The 16,838-nt window shown below is 42.7% G+C and overlaps 2 protein-coding genes across 3 annotated transcripts; both read left to right on the top strand.

The window, feature by feature from the left end:
* The first annotated feature begins 412 nt into the window (after window positions 1–412).
* Window positions 413–6,857, top strand: ralaa (v-ral simian leukemia viral oncogene homolog Aa (ras related)). 2 transcript variants are annotated; one of them, XM_070928407.1, is made up of 5 exons: window positions 413–510; window positions 2,456–2,697; window positions 2,822–3,030; window positions 3,259–3,433; window positions 3,546–6,857. In XM_070928407.1, the coding sequence occupies exons 2-5, from the start codon at window positions 2,584–2,586 to the stop codon at window positions 3,666–3,668; spliced, it is 621 nt and encodes a 206-aa protein (XP_070784508.1). In that variant the 5' UTR covers window positions 413–510; window positions 2,456–2,583; the 3' UTR covers window positions 3,669–6,857. The 2 variants fall into 2 exon arrangements, with proteins under 2 accessions (XP_070784508.1, XP_070784509.1); XM_070928408.1 differs by having other exon boundaries at window positions 415–488.
* Window positions 6,858–8,921: 2,064 nt separating this feature from the next.
* On the top strand, window positions 8,922–16,557 carry cdk13 (cyclin dependent kinase 13). The gene is given in 15 exon segments (XM_070928406.1): window positions 8,922–10,075; window positions 10,581–11,147; window positions 11,266–11,424; window positions 11,512–11,651; window positions 11,830–12,000; window positions 12,110–12,299; window positions 12,411–12,467; window positions 12,567–12,668; window positions 12,777–12,854; window positions 13,359–13,475; window positions 13,564–13,695; window positions 13,797–13,993; window positions 14,337–14,865; window positions 15,017–15,319; window positions 15,401–16,557. Coding segments are annotated over 15 exon segments (4,200 nt in total). The 3' UTR covers window positions 15,705–16,557.
* Window positions 16,558–16,838: the final 281 nt, after the last annotated feature.

The raw sequence follows: 16,838 nt of genomic DNA, 5'->3' as shown, positions 1-16,838 counted from the left end.
TTAAACAAAAACCACATTTTAAACCAGTATTACCTGGCTTCTGAAAGTCTATTTCTCTCTTGCTGACTTGACAAAGGGTCTCCTCCTGAACAAGCGTGCCAACATTTATGCGGATTAGCCAATTAATCAATTATCTGGCATGTTCAATTCACTGGCTTTAATCTGTATTTTATGTTCAACCACGTAGAAAATAACCATAATAACTCATTATTTTATTATTCATAACTGTAACCGGTATTTACACGAGTGAGTAATTAATGTTACACTCACACAAAAAGAGTGAAAACTGAGTGTTGTCTGGTTCTCCCAGGCGGGCGGGCGTTGTCAGACGGAGCCAAGCCCACAGGACGTGCAGTCAGTCTGCTGCTAACAGCTACCAGCCAAGTCTCTGGAGTTAGCTAGGGAGCTAGCCATGAGCTAACAAGTAGCTAGCTGAGTCTTTTCATTTTGCCACCATATTTCAACCTTCAGTCAAACGTCGTGCCAAGGTGAATACTGTTAAATTTACCGGTAGGTGATATTATTCATACGAATGCCGTTGTTGTAATTAATGCTGCTGGTCATGTTTGGTCTCTCTTTTTTTTATTTTTTTACGTTGCATCGTTTAGTTGTGATTAGCTGCTCGTTATCGCTTGCTAGCCTTTTTGCCTGTGTGTGGTGGCCACCCTAGCTGGCTAGCGAGGAAGCTGCTGAGTTTGAAGGGATCGACCGAACATCTGTTGCTGGGTATCCGATTTTAAGGATACGTGTTTTATGCGTTCATCCGAGCCGCTACCTTCGTCTTGAATTTCCTCAAATGTTAATTAACGGTTAGCTAGGTGACATTATGGCACGTTAGTTAGCTTGTTAGCCACGTCGCCCACTGTAGTCAACCTGCTAGCTAGTTTACCTGCAGTTGACTTGTCACCAGCTAACTTGCTAATAGGTAAACATGATTATTACAGTCTTGCGCATCGTTATTTGTCATTTCAGTCGTCTGTTGTTGTAATTATTTGCCACTTGCTCAGCTAACAGCATAGACCTTATTGTATTCTTGACGTGCCAGTGTTATTAACGTTATTAAGCAGCTAATTTCCTGATCCCCTGATAAATTCGTTAAGCGGTATGATGACACACCTAATTACAGTTACACCTAATTTTGAGGTAATCATTGAAACCTTAATACTTCCTCTTGTTATTGTATTTCTCTTTAGACTATACTGGTATCTTTGTCGCTGTCACGTTGTTTATAAATTAACTGTAAACGTTTAATAAAATGTTACATTTAGATAGATATGGCTTAACATGATATTTCCTCAAAACTATTTTTTTAAAGATTTCCTTACTATTGGGGTTTAGGTGGTTAGGGTAAAAGCACATTCCTTCAGTACTAAATCGTAATATTGACTTTCAGTGCATAGATCCCTTTTGTTAATTTGTATAATGACCTATTGGCTGCATTCCCATCTTTATCCCTGATCCCCAGAGGTCTGTGTGGTAGGAAAGAGCATTAACATACTCTTCAGGACACCATGGTATTCCCATAGTCTTCTTGGACTGTCCAGTATGGGAATCTGACCACTAAATCACTTTGGCATGTGTCAGATTTTATCCAGTCCTGTCACAGTTTGGAAAATACTGCCAGATGTTACCCAGGAGCTTTAAAAAGAAGTTTTGCTAAATGGCTTTCACAGGTTCCTCTTGGATTAGTGGAATTTGTCTCCTGTTTCTCATGATGTACAGTAGTTAATGGCATCAATCTTGATAGGTTTTCTCAAAGGATGCCACGAACAGTATTTTGCATATTTATTTGTGGTGGTCTTACAGCCAGCTTGTGAAAGTTGGCTGAGAAATAGCATTGCTTTCACAAGGTAGCTACTGATCTGGCATTTTGCTGACCGTGAATGCACCTTTCTGGCAGACCTTTCTTTCTCTTCAAACTTTCATCTTTGTTCAGAAGTCTGAAAGGAAAAAATATAAATAAAGAAGAACAAAATAATCTCTTACTTAGATCATTTCTGCATATACTATGGGGAAATGCTGCCATGATTGTAGTTTTTCCAGTAATGAAATCCATTTCTATGACTTTCTGTTGTCACAGCAAAGAAAAAGAAAAAAACGAACAGTGTTCACTATAGCTACATTAAGGGAAATGTAATCTTTCTACGGTCAAATAGTTACAGGGAGGAGTGATAATGAAAAATACTGATTATAAAGCAGTTTCACAGGCATCAATCTAGTGCCAGTGGTCATTACCTCATGTCATGTTGCTGTAATCTTATCCAGGTACAGAGAATAATCCTCTGCACTGCATTTGTAGTGTAATGGCAGTTTCTCCTGGTTTTATTTTATTGCTGTGCGACACAATGACGGCTACGAGATCTAACTGCAGAAGTGGATTCTTGAGCCTTGGAAATGATGATGAAACATCTTAGGATTTCTCCTCTCTTTTCTTTTTTTTTTTTTTCCTCCCCAGGAACTATCATTTGGCCCTTTGTTGCAGCTGGAATCCTTGAACTGATTTGACTGCCTTCATTTCACAATCCTCCAGCTCCACCTTGAACTTTCTCCCTTTTGCACTCGGATCTCTTGGTGCACAGAGCCATGGCAGCTGCTAAGCCAAAAGGGCAGAACTCTCTAGCCCTTCACAAAGTGATCATGGTGGGCAGCGGAGGAGTGGGGAAATCAGCGCTCACTCTCCAGTTCATGTATGATGAGGTGAGAAACTTAAACCACAGTAGTCAAGTAAAATTCACAAGTTGTTAAGGTAGGAAAGGTTCTCTTTATTGGCATCATGGATGACCAGGTTGTTAACATAAACTGTCATTTCTTTTCCTCGCAGTTTGTTGAAGACTATGAGCCCACCAAGGCAGACAGTTACAGGAAGAAAGTGGTGCTGGATGGAGAGGAGGTACAGATTGACATCCTTGACACAGCTGGACAAGAGGACTATGCTGCCATCCGGGATAACTACTTCCGCAGTGGCGAGGGTTTCCTCTGTGTATTTTCCATCACAGAACTGGAGTCATTTGCAGCAACAGTAGACTTCAGGTCCAGTAGCATTTCAATGAGACAGTTTCCCATCAATTAGAATTTAATGACCATGACCATTAGGTATTTTTCTCCCGGTAAAACGCATAAACAATGTATGCTGTTTTGACATTTTGCAACATCACTACAATTTTACCTCATTTACATTACACTCAAAGGCTACTTTAACAAGCAGTAGTCTGTTCGTTTACATAATTCATGACTGAATGACATTTCCTGTTTTTACAGAGAGCAGATTCTACGAGTGAAGGAGGACGAGAATGTGCCCTTTCTTCTGGTCGGTAACAAGTCAGACTTGGACGACCGACGGCAGGTCAGCGCGGACGAGGCGAAGGCACGTGCTGAGCAGTGGGGCGTGTGCTATGTGGAGACTTCAGCCAAAACCCGTGCCAATGTTGACAAGGTAAGTTTGACTAGCTAAAGATGGGCATCCCTGGCTAAATAAGTTTCCATCGCTGATATTGAGCAAGCAGAGGAATGTGAACTTTTTGTGTGTGTGTGTGTTGTTTTAACAGGTGTTTTTTGACCTGATGAGAGAGATCCGGGCGAGGAAAATGGAGGACAGCAAAGAGAAGAACGGGAAGAAGAAAAGTAAAAGTTTGGCCAAGAGAATTAGAGAGAGATGCTGTATTTTATAGTGGTAAAAGAGAGCAGGACAGCTGCTTGTGTACATATACATTTCTCAGACTTTTGCATTTATTTTGTGCCCGTACCTGACCATGACTTTCTGTTCCTGGCTAACAGGACATCTGACCGTGTGTCAGGGAGTAGTAAGGTGGCACTCCATACACCATTTATAGCTCTAACTTTTTATGTGCTGACACTCCAAATAATTTATGTTCTCTCTCTCTCTTACTCTCTCTCTTACTATCTCTCTCTCTCTCTCTCTCTCTTACTCTCTTACTCTGACCACATTACAGAGTGTAATAAATGGATGGTGTTTTAATTTAGGCCTAAGCTTGACAAAAGGCTAAGCCCTGAAAGGTAACAAAAACCTTTCATTGTAAAGTTTGATGTGTATAATATATTCAGACAACTGTGCAGTTCAAAAGCTAAAATGAAGGTGTCAGAGCCAAGGTTTAAATGGGGAAGATATAACTGGAGCTTGGGTAGGAAATGTAAGTTAACAGACTCAGCAGTGTAGTGTCAACCCAGAATTTATCAAGTGCCACCAAGGAATTGTACATTGCACAGGTGAATCTATGAAGCATTTTAAATTTAAACGTTGTTGCGTACAACTAAGCCAGAGCTGAAATTTGATGCCATTCCTTTTTGTTGTTTTACACCTCAATTTTACTACGTGGTATGGTTATGAACACTTGTTTTTATCTGTGAAGTCAAACTCTTTTCCTTTCTCTTCTTCTCGTCTCATCATATCAACCAGTGTAAGATAAGCGCACTGTTTCCGTTTTCTTTCCCCTTGGCGTCACTTTGTTGAGTCTTCTCAAATGCACAAACAACATTGATCATTACCCTTAAATCTGTGAGGGATTTCTACGACACTTGAACTTTTTTCAATTCTAACATTTCAGAAGTTTTGCCTCACTCGGCTAATGACTTTCATTGCCTTTTTATTTTTTGCAACAAAGGAATCCCTGGTGCTCTGATAAAAGGTGATTCCATAACACTACATCCTTTACATGCTGTCTTGAACACATCCTAAAGTTGATAAAATGAATTGCTTCCAGTCATGTAAACATTTCTTTAACCAATTTTACTTCTCCTGGCTCAGACTTTTAATCACCAACCTTGTATCCCCATCTTTTTTTTACTTAAATGTATTTCTTAATAGGGACTTACAGTAAGTGGGAATAGATCAATGGATGGAGGAATTGTAAAGTATAAAATGTTAAAAATGAATGCAGGCTTGATAAAAGTAAGGCGGTAACTGTCCAAAAAGATTGCTCTCTGTCACCAAAGAAAAATGCTAGCTAGTACAAACAAGTGCCCACTTATTAATCTAAGTGAATGACAACTTGCTATAGTGAGCATCAAAAGTAAGCACTGCAGTGTTTCTGTAAAAACTATCTTTGTTAAGCTGATAGAGGCAAATGTTGAAGGGGAACTTAAAGAATTTCATTCTGAATGGCCTGGGAAAGAAATGCAAGGTTACGAGGGATTTAGTAATTCATGTACAGTGCATCACTGTTGCCTCTCTGTCCATTGTGAATGTGAATAATCGCCCTCATACACATCCTGTTTGCCTGTAATCTTAGGCTGCCAGTGACGTGCAGAGTTTAGAGCTCCTTGACATTCTGCTTTGTTTACCTTTGTTTCATTTTTGTGTGTTATAATGCTGTAGTAACATCTCAATGAAATAACCTGATATGTTCATTTGGTCTTGCTCGTGTAGTTATAATTTTACAGATGAGTGAAGATTGAAGCAGTGTAAAAAAAAATTGGCAAAATGAGAATGCTATACATGATTAACAGCTAAATTGCATAGACCAAAACACACTGTGAAATCTGCCCCTCCACTCTCTTTCCCTTTATGACTGAGCCACTCTTTTTCTGTTTTGTTTACCACAAAACTTCTAACTTATTTAAAATAACTTATTTTATTTTTTAGTTGTTTTTAAAGTCTGACGACCATCCAGAGGTTGTTGCCACATTTCACTCTGATCCAAGTCATTAAGAGTAAACGTGTGTGCGTTGCCAACAGCAACCGCTCACCATTTACATTAAAGGATTTCTTCAACCAATAGGATGCCCAACACTGAAGTCTATGCAAAAATGATTGTAATTGCAAAGAGGAATAGAATCTGAAACTTGGAAACCATTTAAAACACTGTCAGTGTCTTTTAAACTACAGTAGAAACATTTAGGCTTGAATGCTGTTTAGAGACCCAACATCATTCAAAACTTGTGAAACGTTTTTGTCTTTCAAAATACTTAAAATTGATTCCCCCAAGTTAATACATGAACACTAAAGAATCCCTGGCTTTGATTACAGGCTTTGTTTGTCATACAGTTCAGTGTGTCCATTGTACAAACAGACAGTAATGCAAAAGAATGTCCGCGGTATTTCTTGCTAACTGAAAAGCACACAGTAGAGAGAGTTAGAGTTTGAAGATGGGAGGGTGAGATGGGATATGTGAGGCAAACTCAAACCCAAAAATGTTAGTATGCCATGGCATCAGAATGTTTGGAAAGTGGTTTGGGTTGATATGTTTTAAGGGCTAACCTCCAGGACATGATTGAAACACCCCTGAAAGGGAAAGTGGCAGGTGCAGAAACTGACGTAGTGTAAGCATCACAGTCTGTTATTGCATACCTTCCTTAGCTTACGGCCATTAATAATATAATGCTGCTTGTCTTCATCTTTGAGGATTGCAGAAGCTCCTATACTTAAAGTGACCACCATAGTGCTTGCTTACTCTAACATCGGCTTAACTTGGCCTAATCCTTCTTTCAGTGCTTTTTCAGAAGCAAACATTATTCATAATTCTTCTTCTTCTTTGTCTACATGTATTGTTTAATAGACGTGATGGCCCAAATATTTTCAGCGGGATTTAAGGGGGTGATACTAAAACAGATACTTGTGTGAAAGCTATGCGCAAACTGTCCAACTGGGTATTCAAATAACTTGTTTTGCCTTTTATATAAGTACCCTTGGAATTAAAAAAGATAGATATCTATGTCTTCGATTGGATGGTTGTGTGTATGCCATCAGTTAAATGTTTCCTTCATGTTTACTTATTTTGAACATAACCACTAATGTAGCCTATCTGTTTGTGAATGCAAGAGGTGAAGCTTACATTTCAATTCATTTTTTTTTTGTGAGTTATTTGGAAAAACGGCAAATAAAGTGGATATTACTAATAACATTTTCCAAATGTATTCAGATATTCTTTGTGTGAAGATGTTTTTGACTTGAATTACTACACCGAGCAGGCGGACTGATCGCCAAAAGGAAGGTTCCTCTGGGCATGTTTTGCTGCTCATATGTCTGCGCATACACTGAATCCCACCACCTGCAGACATTTTCTAAATGGGGCAGCATTATCACATCATAACACTCCAGCTTACACAAAGTAGTCAAAGTATGTCCACCTGATTGTGATTTTGTGCGTCATAGACACATGAAACTGCTTCACCGTGCTGTCAGCTGCACAACTTCTTTTGTAGTGTGACTGCTAGTGAATTCTCTGATCTTTTCACTTGATTATTGAATTTCATGATGACTTCTCCTCAAATTTGATTTTTATTCATTTATTCTTGTTGCATTATACTACATGTACAAGCGCAGGCAGCTTGGCGCCGCTCCTATCTCTATGTTTACATAATAACACTGATTTTTTTTGTGCGGCACATATGGTTCTCCGAATGGAGAAGGACAAGGGGAAGTATTGATTTACCATTGTACACACATGGATATATTGCAGTTGCTGAATGCTGCTGTTTTAACTGAAACATTTAGTGTTTTTGAGGGACCTGCATTGACCAAATTTAGATTCAGACTACTGGCAACATACTTTTGATTAGAGTGAAATCAGTAAATAACTAATATTTTATGAATATTTACCATACAATGTGAGATACTGGGAATCTATTATTAGAGGTGTAAAAACATGAAACTGAAAGAGGTGGGATGGGTGAATGTACTGTTTTGTGAATATTTACACAAGTTTTTGTTATGTGTGTGATGTTTATGAGAGAATCTAATCAAATAATTACTAAATTAATGTCTAGAAAGCCAGTTTTCAAATTATCTAGTGTGAGGTTCATGAAAAAGAAGACACTACCTTTTTGTATAAAACCCTTGTTGATTTCTAAATGTTTATTTAGAGTTATATATTTTTATTGAGTTATAATAATGTACAAAGAATCAGTCATACTGGTTTTGTATTATATTTTGAAGGTAGGGGTTTCCCTCTGCGGTGACGTAACCACTGATCTGGATTACGCATACGGGTATCATTGGTTCACACCGACGTACAAGGCCTGTAGTTTGAAAGCTGTCTGGGCCCAGGCGAGTAGCCACATTGCGAACAAAGTTACAATATTTTGAAATAAATTAAAGGAATTGTTGAGCCATTTTGCCTGGAAAGACGTCTGCTACTTTTGGACCATGCGGTGGTAAGCGGGAGCAACAACTCGGCGGGATACGTGGAAGCAGACGTGTTCTTGAGTAGCATTGTTTTATTGCATCTTGACTGAGTTGCATTGAACTCCACGCAAGGAGAAAAGAAAGCTAGCTGGCTAAGGTGCTAGCGGCTAGCTAGCTAGCGGCGGCTATTCAGCCAACTCGTGTGCTATTCACTTCCTTGTTGCACATTGGAGTGTGATGGAAGGCGAGAAGAAGTTTGTGAGGGGGAGAAGGATTTTTTTTACTTCCACTTTAACACTATCTGGTTAATGGATTTACATGCTTGCTCGAACTGCAACATTTCAGAAGAACTGGATTTTAAATTTAGAGTGGCTTTGGGCCTGTACTTTGACCATGAAATGGAATGCGACTGTCTAGCTGGACACAGTTAGCTATTGGAGGCTAGCTGGCTAAACCGACTACCATTAGCTAGCAAATCTGGGAGATGTCCGTCCTGGAGTACAATGGTTGAGTACCGACTGGCTTTATAATTAAACGCCATATTGTGGATTTTATGTGACGGAATCTGCAGGCACCAAGTGTCATGCATTATCGTCTGGGGTAACTCACTTTTTCTGAAACCTCAAGCGAGCTAGCTTTGTAATGCTAATGTTAAGCTTGTGAATTAGCTAGCTAGCTAGCTGGCTGTCTAATTGCGAATTTGCTGTAACGTTAGCTAACTAGCCTGTTACACAGCTAGCCCAATGTTTTGTTCCACAACACAACAAGGAACATAGCTTAGGTAAAATATATAATATAAATATCATTCTCAACGTGGCTATAGCGTTTATTTGGTAGATAAATGCCTAATTCGGAGGTGCTTCGTGAGGGTCGGGGACGGAGCCCCTCTGCACAGAGAAATGCTAACAGGCAGGACAGGCGCAACGTTAGTAAACCAGGGAGCGGTGCTACACAGCGAGATAGACACCGTGAGAAGAGGCGGTCATCGGCTTCTAGGAGAAAGAAACGCAGACAGACCAAGGAAAGAGACTTGTGGCATACCGGTACAACAGGAGACCCTGGTAATGACCGAAAAAGCACTTTTGAAAAAGAGGCTGAACTTCGGACATTGGTAGAGTATGATGACGTGAGCTCCCAGTCGGAGCGATTTTCTGGGAGCCCCTCTCCTAAACTTGACCCCCATGCTGACAGGCTGTCAGTGGAGCGGCTCAGCGATGTTGACTTTGGTGACTATAATGGACCAGCATCCCCAGACAGAAGTCACCCGAGAGACCGGGAGGGAGTATGCAATAGCAAGGACGAACAAACAAGAGGACCATCTGAGAGGAGCAAGCAAGAGAAGGAGCTAGGCAGGAAAAAAGACCACCAGAGCCGTGAGAGAGACTCCTCAAAAGCTAGGAGTGGAGGTAGCCTTAGTGGCTCTAAAAATCACAGAGACACTACAAGGAGCAATGACAGAAATGGTAAAAGGACATCTACATCTCAGTCCTCACAATCTGCAGATAAAAGGGATTCAAAAAGTCACCGGAGCAAAACAAGATCTGATAAAGAGCCCCCATCTGCATACAGAGATGCTCCGCAATCTTACAGAGATGACCGTGAAGACCTCAGGGCATACAGGAGAAGTCCTGGTTTGAAAGCAGAAAGTCCCTATGGGACATCATATTCATATAGCTACCAGTCTCCTGGTGGTTATAACCAGCTAATATCTAGAAGAAGTCCAACTTACGGGAGCAAAAGACTCTCTCCCAGTTCCACATATTACAACCGGGATGCAGATGTGTATGGGGCATATGGCATGCCAAAGTCACCCAGTTCATACTCCAGCAACAAAAGGAAGCGATCCCCTGCGAGCCCAGCGACCTGGCGCAGGTCCCCGAGTTATGGCCGACATAGTCCATATGAACAAGGAGAGTTTGGTTCAAGTCCTTATGGAAACCGCAGGAGATCACGAAGTCCATACAGAAAGTCCCTGAGCCCAAGTCCAGATGTCAGGTGAGTTCTTATAAAGCAGCTAATAGGATGACGTTTGTTACAAATTTGAGGCAATGTTTCCTCTTTATGAAATATCTGTAAACACAAACCTAAATTTAATACAAATTTTGTTTTTCACTGATTGGGCATTGATTCTCCACAACATTGAATGTAGGTTTTTACAGTTTGAAATAATTGTGCAACCCAAACAAGGACAACGTTGTGACATTTATGTATATTGTGTCCTTGTGTTTTCTTTCAATATTTGCTGTTGTGCCTTTCTAAAAGCCTTAAACCAGACTTATTGTCTGTTGAGTGAGGGAAAAAAAGTCCTGTGTGTGACGTAATGCAATTTGTAGAATGCGTGTAATAACTCGCTTTCTACACTTCTATTGATGGCACAGCATTCTTGAAATTTAGATAACCTCTAGATTTTTATCTCCCATGCAAGTAAATGAAACAGTCACTTGAAGTTTGTAATGGTGAAATGAAACCTTAAAAGGTCTCCATGTCATTTTCTTTCCAGGCGATCTGCAAGGTCACGTAGCAGAAGTCCATATTCATCCTCAAGGCATTCACGTTCTCGCAGCCGTCACCGCCACTCTCGCTCCCGCAGTCGGCCCTCTAGCCTCTCGCCGAGCACGCTCACCTTCAAAACCAGTCTTGCTGCCGAGCTCAGTAAGCAGAAAAAGGCTAAAGCTGCAGAAGCAGCTGCGAAGGCCAAGAACTCCAGCAACACATCTACTCCAACCAAGGGTTCCTCCTCTGTTCACCAGCCCAGCCCCAAGTCCAATCACTCATCCAGAAAGGGCCGCCCTCCCTCTCCACCACAACCAGAGAAAGGTCCCAGAACCCCCACATCGAGCCAGCCTCAGTCCCCCTCTGACCGGTCGTCCAAGAGGACCACTGACCACCAGACCAGCAGGGACAGAGATGGAAAGGGGAAAGATGACTCTGTACATCGGGACAAAAGGAAAGTGCCAGCCCCTGGACAGAGCAAAGACAAGGAACGAGCCATTGGTCCACTCCTCTCTACTGTATCATCTCTACCACTGCCCCAAGCAGTTCTTGAGCACATGGATAAAGGAGAAAGGTAGGGGTGTGTTGTTGTGCCAATTGACCTAGAAATTTTATGCACCTTTTATACTTGACTGTCAAGACTTACCCGCAATCTCTGTGTATCTGTATCTTCTGCATTTTTCTACTATCAGCTTGAAGGACAGCTCACTCTCAGGGAAGAAAAAGTCAGAGAGAAAGGCCCGTCAGCTTCTTACCGACTTGCCTCTGCCCCCCGAACTTCCTGGTGGCACGTCTTCCCCGCACAGTCCACCTGAGGACAAAAAGTCCCAAACACTTCGCCGGAGACCTAAGTATGTTATGGTGCATTTAGTGCTCTATCACCTTTTCTTCTGCTCTTTGCTGTATTTTCACTTGAAATATTTTCTTGTCATTCCCAGAATTTGTGGCCCAAGATATGGTGAAATCAAGGAAACTGAGATAGATTGGGGCAAACGCTGTGTTGACAAGTTTGAGATAATTGGAATCACAGGGGAAGGCACCTACGGTCAGGTGTACAAAGCAAAAGACAAAGACACCGGTGAGTGTTTTGAAGATGCGTTTATTCGTAACTCCATATTGTGAATATGGATCCATTCTCAGTGTTCTTTAGAAGTAAAATAAAGGTTGATGATAATCTATTTTGAAAGGTCTGCTGGAAAAGTGGACACCAGCTCGTGATGTAGTCCTGACATGCTGTTCTTTCTTCTGTTTCACAGCTGAAATGGTGGCTTTGAAGAAGGTTCGACTGGACAATGAAAAGGAGGGCTTCCCAATCACAGCCATCAGAGAGATTAAGATTTTGCGACAACTCAACCACAAGAGCATCATAAACATGAAGGAGATTGTCACAGACAAGGAGGATGCTCTCGATTTCAAGAACGATAAAGGTACATTATGTTTTCACTCGTAGTGGCTCCATGATCCTGCCACACAACATCGATTTGTTTAATACATGGTATTTTTTTTGATGGCTAAATCTTTATTCTCTCCTCTCAGGTGCTTTCTATCTTGTATTTGAATACATGGACCACGACCTGATGGGTTTGCTCGAGTCTGGCCTGGTTCATTTCAACGAGAGCCACATCAAGTCCTTCATGCGACAGTTGCTGGAGGGCCTTGATTACTGCCACAAGAAGAACTTTCTGCACAGAGACATCAAGTGCTCCAATATTCTGCTCAATAACAAGTGAGTCCTCAATCTTTTTACGCTCAAACAGAATGAACAGCTTTATGCTTTATTACATAGTCACATGTTTTCCCAACTCCATTTAATTTGTTCTTTCCCCCTCCTAATCAGAGGTCAAATAAAGCTTGCAGACTTTGGGCTTGCTCGGCTGTATAACTCTGAAGAGAGGTGAGCCCTCTATGTTCTTGGTAGATATACACCACATTTATTTTCACTATAGTGTGTAGTAGTAATAATAACAAACGCACCCTCTTCTCTTTTGTTCAGTCGTCCATACACCAACAAAGTGATTACACTATGGTACCGTCCCCCAGAGCTACTTCTGGGAGAAGAGAGGTACACGCCGGCTATTGATGTGTGGAGCTGCGGGTAAGAGCAGGATACGGACTTAAGTTTACTTACTGTATGTTACTTGATTATCTGCCCACTCAGTATTGTTTTTTGTACGAATTGTGTCTCGCTTTGTATCTTGCACAGATGCATTCTTGGAGAACTGTTCACAAAGAAACCAATTTTCCAAGCTAACCAGGAGCTTGCCCAGTTAGAGCTTATCAGGTAAGTTGAGGTTAAATCAGGCAAACATATAAATGTCTAAAATTTTGATTTAGTTTTGAACTTTTGACTGGTTCCCACATAGTGCTGCACCCACTTGAGCAGTAGACAGACTAAGAAGGGGTTTCCGCTATCTAAAACAGGAAGAGAAAGCGGTACTAATTTTTTCCACTGATCGCCTCTATCGACCATGATGCTACGCAGCCACAAGCTGTGTTTTGTTATGACTGCCCTGGAGGTAGTCCGCCTCTGCTGTGGGAAACTATGAAATGGAAGAAATACAACTCCCATTTACTTACCTCACCTTATTTATTCACATAGCAAGGTGCAACATTATGCTCTGGTGAAGGCAAATGTGATGCACTTAAAAGAAACAAGTCAGGCCAGTTCTCTGGGTGTTGTCAGAAATTGTTGTGTGTTATGTAGGACGTCACTGTTGCCTATTATTTCCACACATTGCCAAGTTCTGCTTAAACAAAATTAACAAAACAAATTTCTGTCTTTTAGCCGAATATGTGGCAGCCCCTGCCCCGCTGTCTGGCCAGATGTAATAAAGCTTCCCTTCTTCAACACCATGAAACCAAAGAAACAGTACAGGAGACGGTTACGAGAGGAGTTTGCTTTGTAAGTTAATGTATATGATGTAATATTTAAGGGTTGGGCCCTCCAGCAGTGCATTATACTGAAAGCTTATGCTTCTGTTGATATCCAGCATCCCTCCGTCTGCCCTGGATCTGTTTGACCACATGTTGAACTTGGACCCAAGCAAACGCTGTACAGCTGAACAAGCGCTCGGCAGCGAGTTCCTCAAGGATGTGGACCCAGACAAGATGCCCCCACCAGAGTAGGTTTTCCTTCATGTTGCATCAACATGTTAATCCTGCAGTTTATTATCAGGATTACGAAAGTTTTACTTGACCATGTTAACTCTTTCCATCTCTCCAGTCTTCCACTGTGGCAGGACTGTCATGAGTTGTGGAGTAAGAAACGTCGGCGACAGAAGCAGGTACCAGAGGAACTGGCAGCCCCTAAGGCCCCCCGCAAAGAGCTGGGCCTTGACGACAGCCGTAGTAACACTCCCCAGGGCTTCCCTGCTCCTGGAGGTGTCAAAGCTCAGAATGTGGCTGCTTCTGCGCTGCTAGGTGAGTTCAACTACTGTCTGTATTTATATCGTGTAACTATTAGCTTGTCAGTCACTGGTAAATAACACTGCAGTGCAATGCATCCAAAGCTACTGGTGTACACGATAAACGCTTAACTCCTAGCTCTTGGAAATGTGGATGCAAAATACTCTTTAATACTTGTATATCAGTTTCAGAGGTCATGAAAGCTTGGCTGCTTTGTAGAGTAATTGGAACAAATGGTACCGTGAATCAGAAAAAGCCAGTAAATGAACCTTGAGTTTAGAATATTTCATCCCAGATATGTATTTGAAAGGTTAAGAATGGACCTCCATGCTCAAGTTACTTTTCTGTCTCCTTACAGACCCAAAGGGTCCAAACTCCCAGCTAACCCAGGAGCAGCTGGCGGTCCTCCTGAACCTCCTGGGCCAGCCCAAGAGTGCAGTCAGCACGGCCCAGTTTGTCCAGTCCATGGGCACAAAGGTCAATCAGGAAACATTACAGCAGCTCTCCAAAGCCCTAGCTCCCACTGAGCCAGCTGAGCCTCCCCCTCAACCTACCCCTGCCAAGCCTCCACAGCCCGCTGCTCCTGCAGGAGTACCCCGTACGCCCCCAATGCCCAAGCCTCCTTCACCCCCCATGTCTGCACCGTCAGGTATTCCAGAGGGAGAGGCCGCAGCTGCCACGCAGACAGCCATGACGATGCTGCTGGCTCAGCTCCTCCAGGCTCAGCAGGGTCAGAGGCAGGAACCAAGTGACGGTGGAGAAGGGGCGGAGAGTACCAACCCTGCAGGAGGAGCACCAGGGGGGCAGCCTCTTCCTCCAGATGCCAAACAGCCTCCAGAACCCAGCCCAGTCTCTCCAGGTAACCCTTGTTCTGTTTAATCTCTTCAGTCAGACAGCTGAAGATCGAGTGGAGTACTTCTTTCTACTTGGGGTTTTCACTTTATTTTACAGGACGGTAGAGAGAGGCAGGAAAGGCTGGAGGAGAGAGAGATACTTGATATAATGTTGTAATTCCTGTCTTTCAGTGCCTGAAGTAAGTGGAGTGTCCATCCTGCCCCCAGACCAGAGACCACCTGAGCCTCCAGAGCCACCTCCACATGCTGACCTGGACTACCGGCAGCCTCCACCCGAACCCAAGACTGGCCACGCTCCCCCTATTGCGTCTGCAGGTGGAGGTGATGGAGGGAGACCCCCCGAGCCAGACTACCCACCGCTACCTACTGCAGAGGGACCAGGATACGGGGGAGACTACAGCCATCCACCTCCTCCACCCTTCACTCCTGCAGGGTTTGGGGAAGGCTACATGGGTCACATGTTAGGTGGAGGCCTGCCACCTCACGCTCTGAGAGAAGTGTTTAGCGTACCAATCCAGGCTGCGGGCTCCTCGTCTGCTGCAAGCGCTCTGGCCCCGGCCCACCCAGACCCCTTCCCTCCAGGCGCTGGAGCCACTGGACCCAGCAGCATGGTGTTCACTGGGGACAAGGACCACCGTTTTAAGTACAATCACAGCCCCTTACCTGTGGAGGGACAGCCTAACCCCAGTGCTATCCACATGTACAACCACGCCATGGCTAGAAAGGATGGTGCACCTCCTCCCCCACCCATCCCAGCACCAGGACAACCCTGGGGATCCCCTTCCCAAGTCGGGGCTCCACCACTACCCCTAGGTTTCGTCCCTCATGTGAACTCAACAGCAACAATCAGAGGACGAGGCCTGCCTTTCTGAAAGACTGGAAATATGAAATGGCAGTTTGTGACAATGGACAAGCGGACTCAGTTTTGAGCCTGAAGCCTCTCAGGCCAGGCCAGACCAGACAGATGTGGAGATGCACACTCAGTTTGTAATAACTTAAATCTGTGTAAGGCATTGTATCCTCCTCAGTCTGGAATGTGGAGTATGTTGCAGCAGGACAGCTGAATAACACCGGAGGAGCTTTTCTTGCTCATACCATTTTCATATTTTTTTGTAATCTATTCTGCTGTCTTTTAAATTAAACTTTTACCTTTTTTGAGTGTACATTTATCAGGTCGGGTAAATTTTAAATCTCTACCTTTAGCCTTCCTGTAATTGCTCCCGGGCAGACTAGTATTAATGTTTTGCACTACTGACTGAAGTAGGCGGAAACTATTTTAGCAATGAAAGGAAATGGATGATGTGCTTTATCTGCAGGAAACTAGGAATATGACCAGTAATGTAGTGTCCTCCTTTTTTTGTTTTTTTTTGTTTTAATGGCCGTGATTATGTTGAAACAGTTACGGCTCAGTTGATTTGGGTTGATGGCCTAGGTATGAGCACAGGGAGCTATTTGAGGAAAAGGATTGTTAAGTTCCAGAGAAACTGGTAGCACTTGGACGACTGCGGCAAATCTGATCTGACTTCATGGAGAAAGGCTGTTTTCACTTTAAATTCCACATGCCTTTTTGCAAGTAGGTGTTGTAAAATCATGAGCAAAACAAAAACACATGTAACCCAAGTTCAAAAAGGAAACAATGTCTTTTTTTTTTTTTTTGTACTAAAATGATTTTGTCCCCCCTCCCTCCTCCTTTGGCAAATGTTTATTAAAGAAATGCCAACAACGTATCGTTGTCTGTGTTTAATTACTACCCAGATTGTTACTGAAGTTGTTGTCACGTGTATATGTATTGTAAATGACGTGGGGACTTAATAGATCACACCACTGGATGGCAGTGTCATGTCAAACATCCCCCCTCCCCCCCACTCACTTACCTGCAGTGTGCGCTCATTGCAACAGATGAATGTGGTGTCTGTGATGCAGATTGACATTCAGTGCTGCGACTGAAGGCAAATGTACTCTTGTAAGTCTCACTCGAAACCAGTGGACCTCAGCAGACACCGTTT

The sequence above is a fragment of the Enoplosus armatus genome, chromosome 21 (genome assembly GCF_043641665.1).
Source record: "Enoplosus armatus isolate fEnoArm2 chromosome 21, fEnoArm2.hap1, whole genome shotgun sequence".
Lineage (NCBI taxonomy): Eukaryota > Metazoa > Chordata > Actinopteri > Centrarchiformes > Enoplosidae > Enoplosus > Enoplosus armatus.
This window is presented reverse-complemented; position numbering and strand designations above follow the sequence as displayed.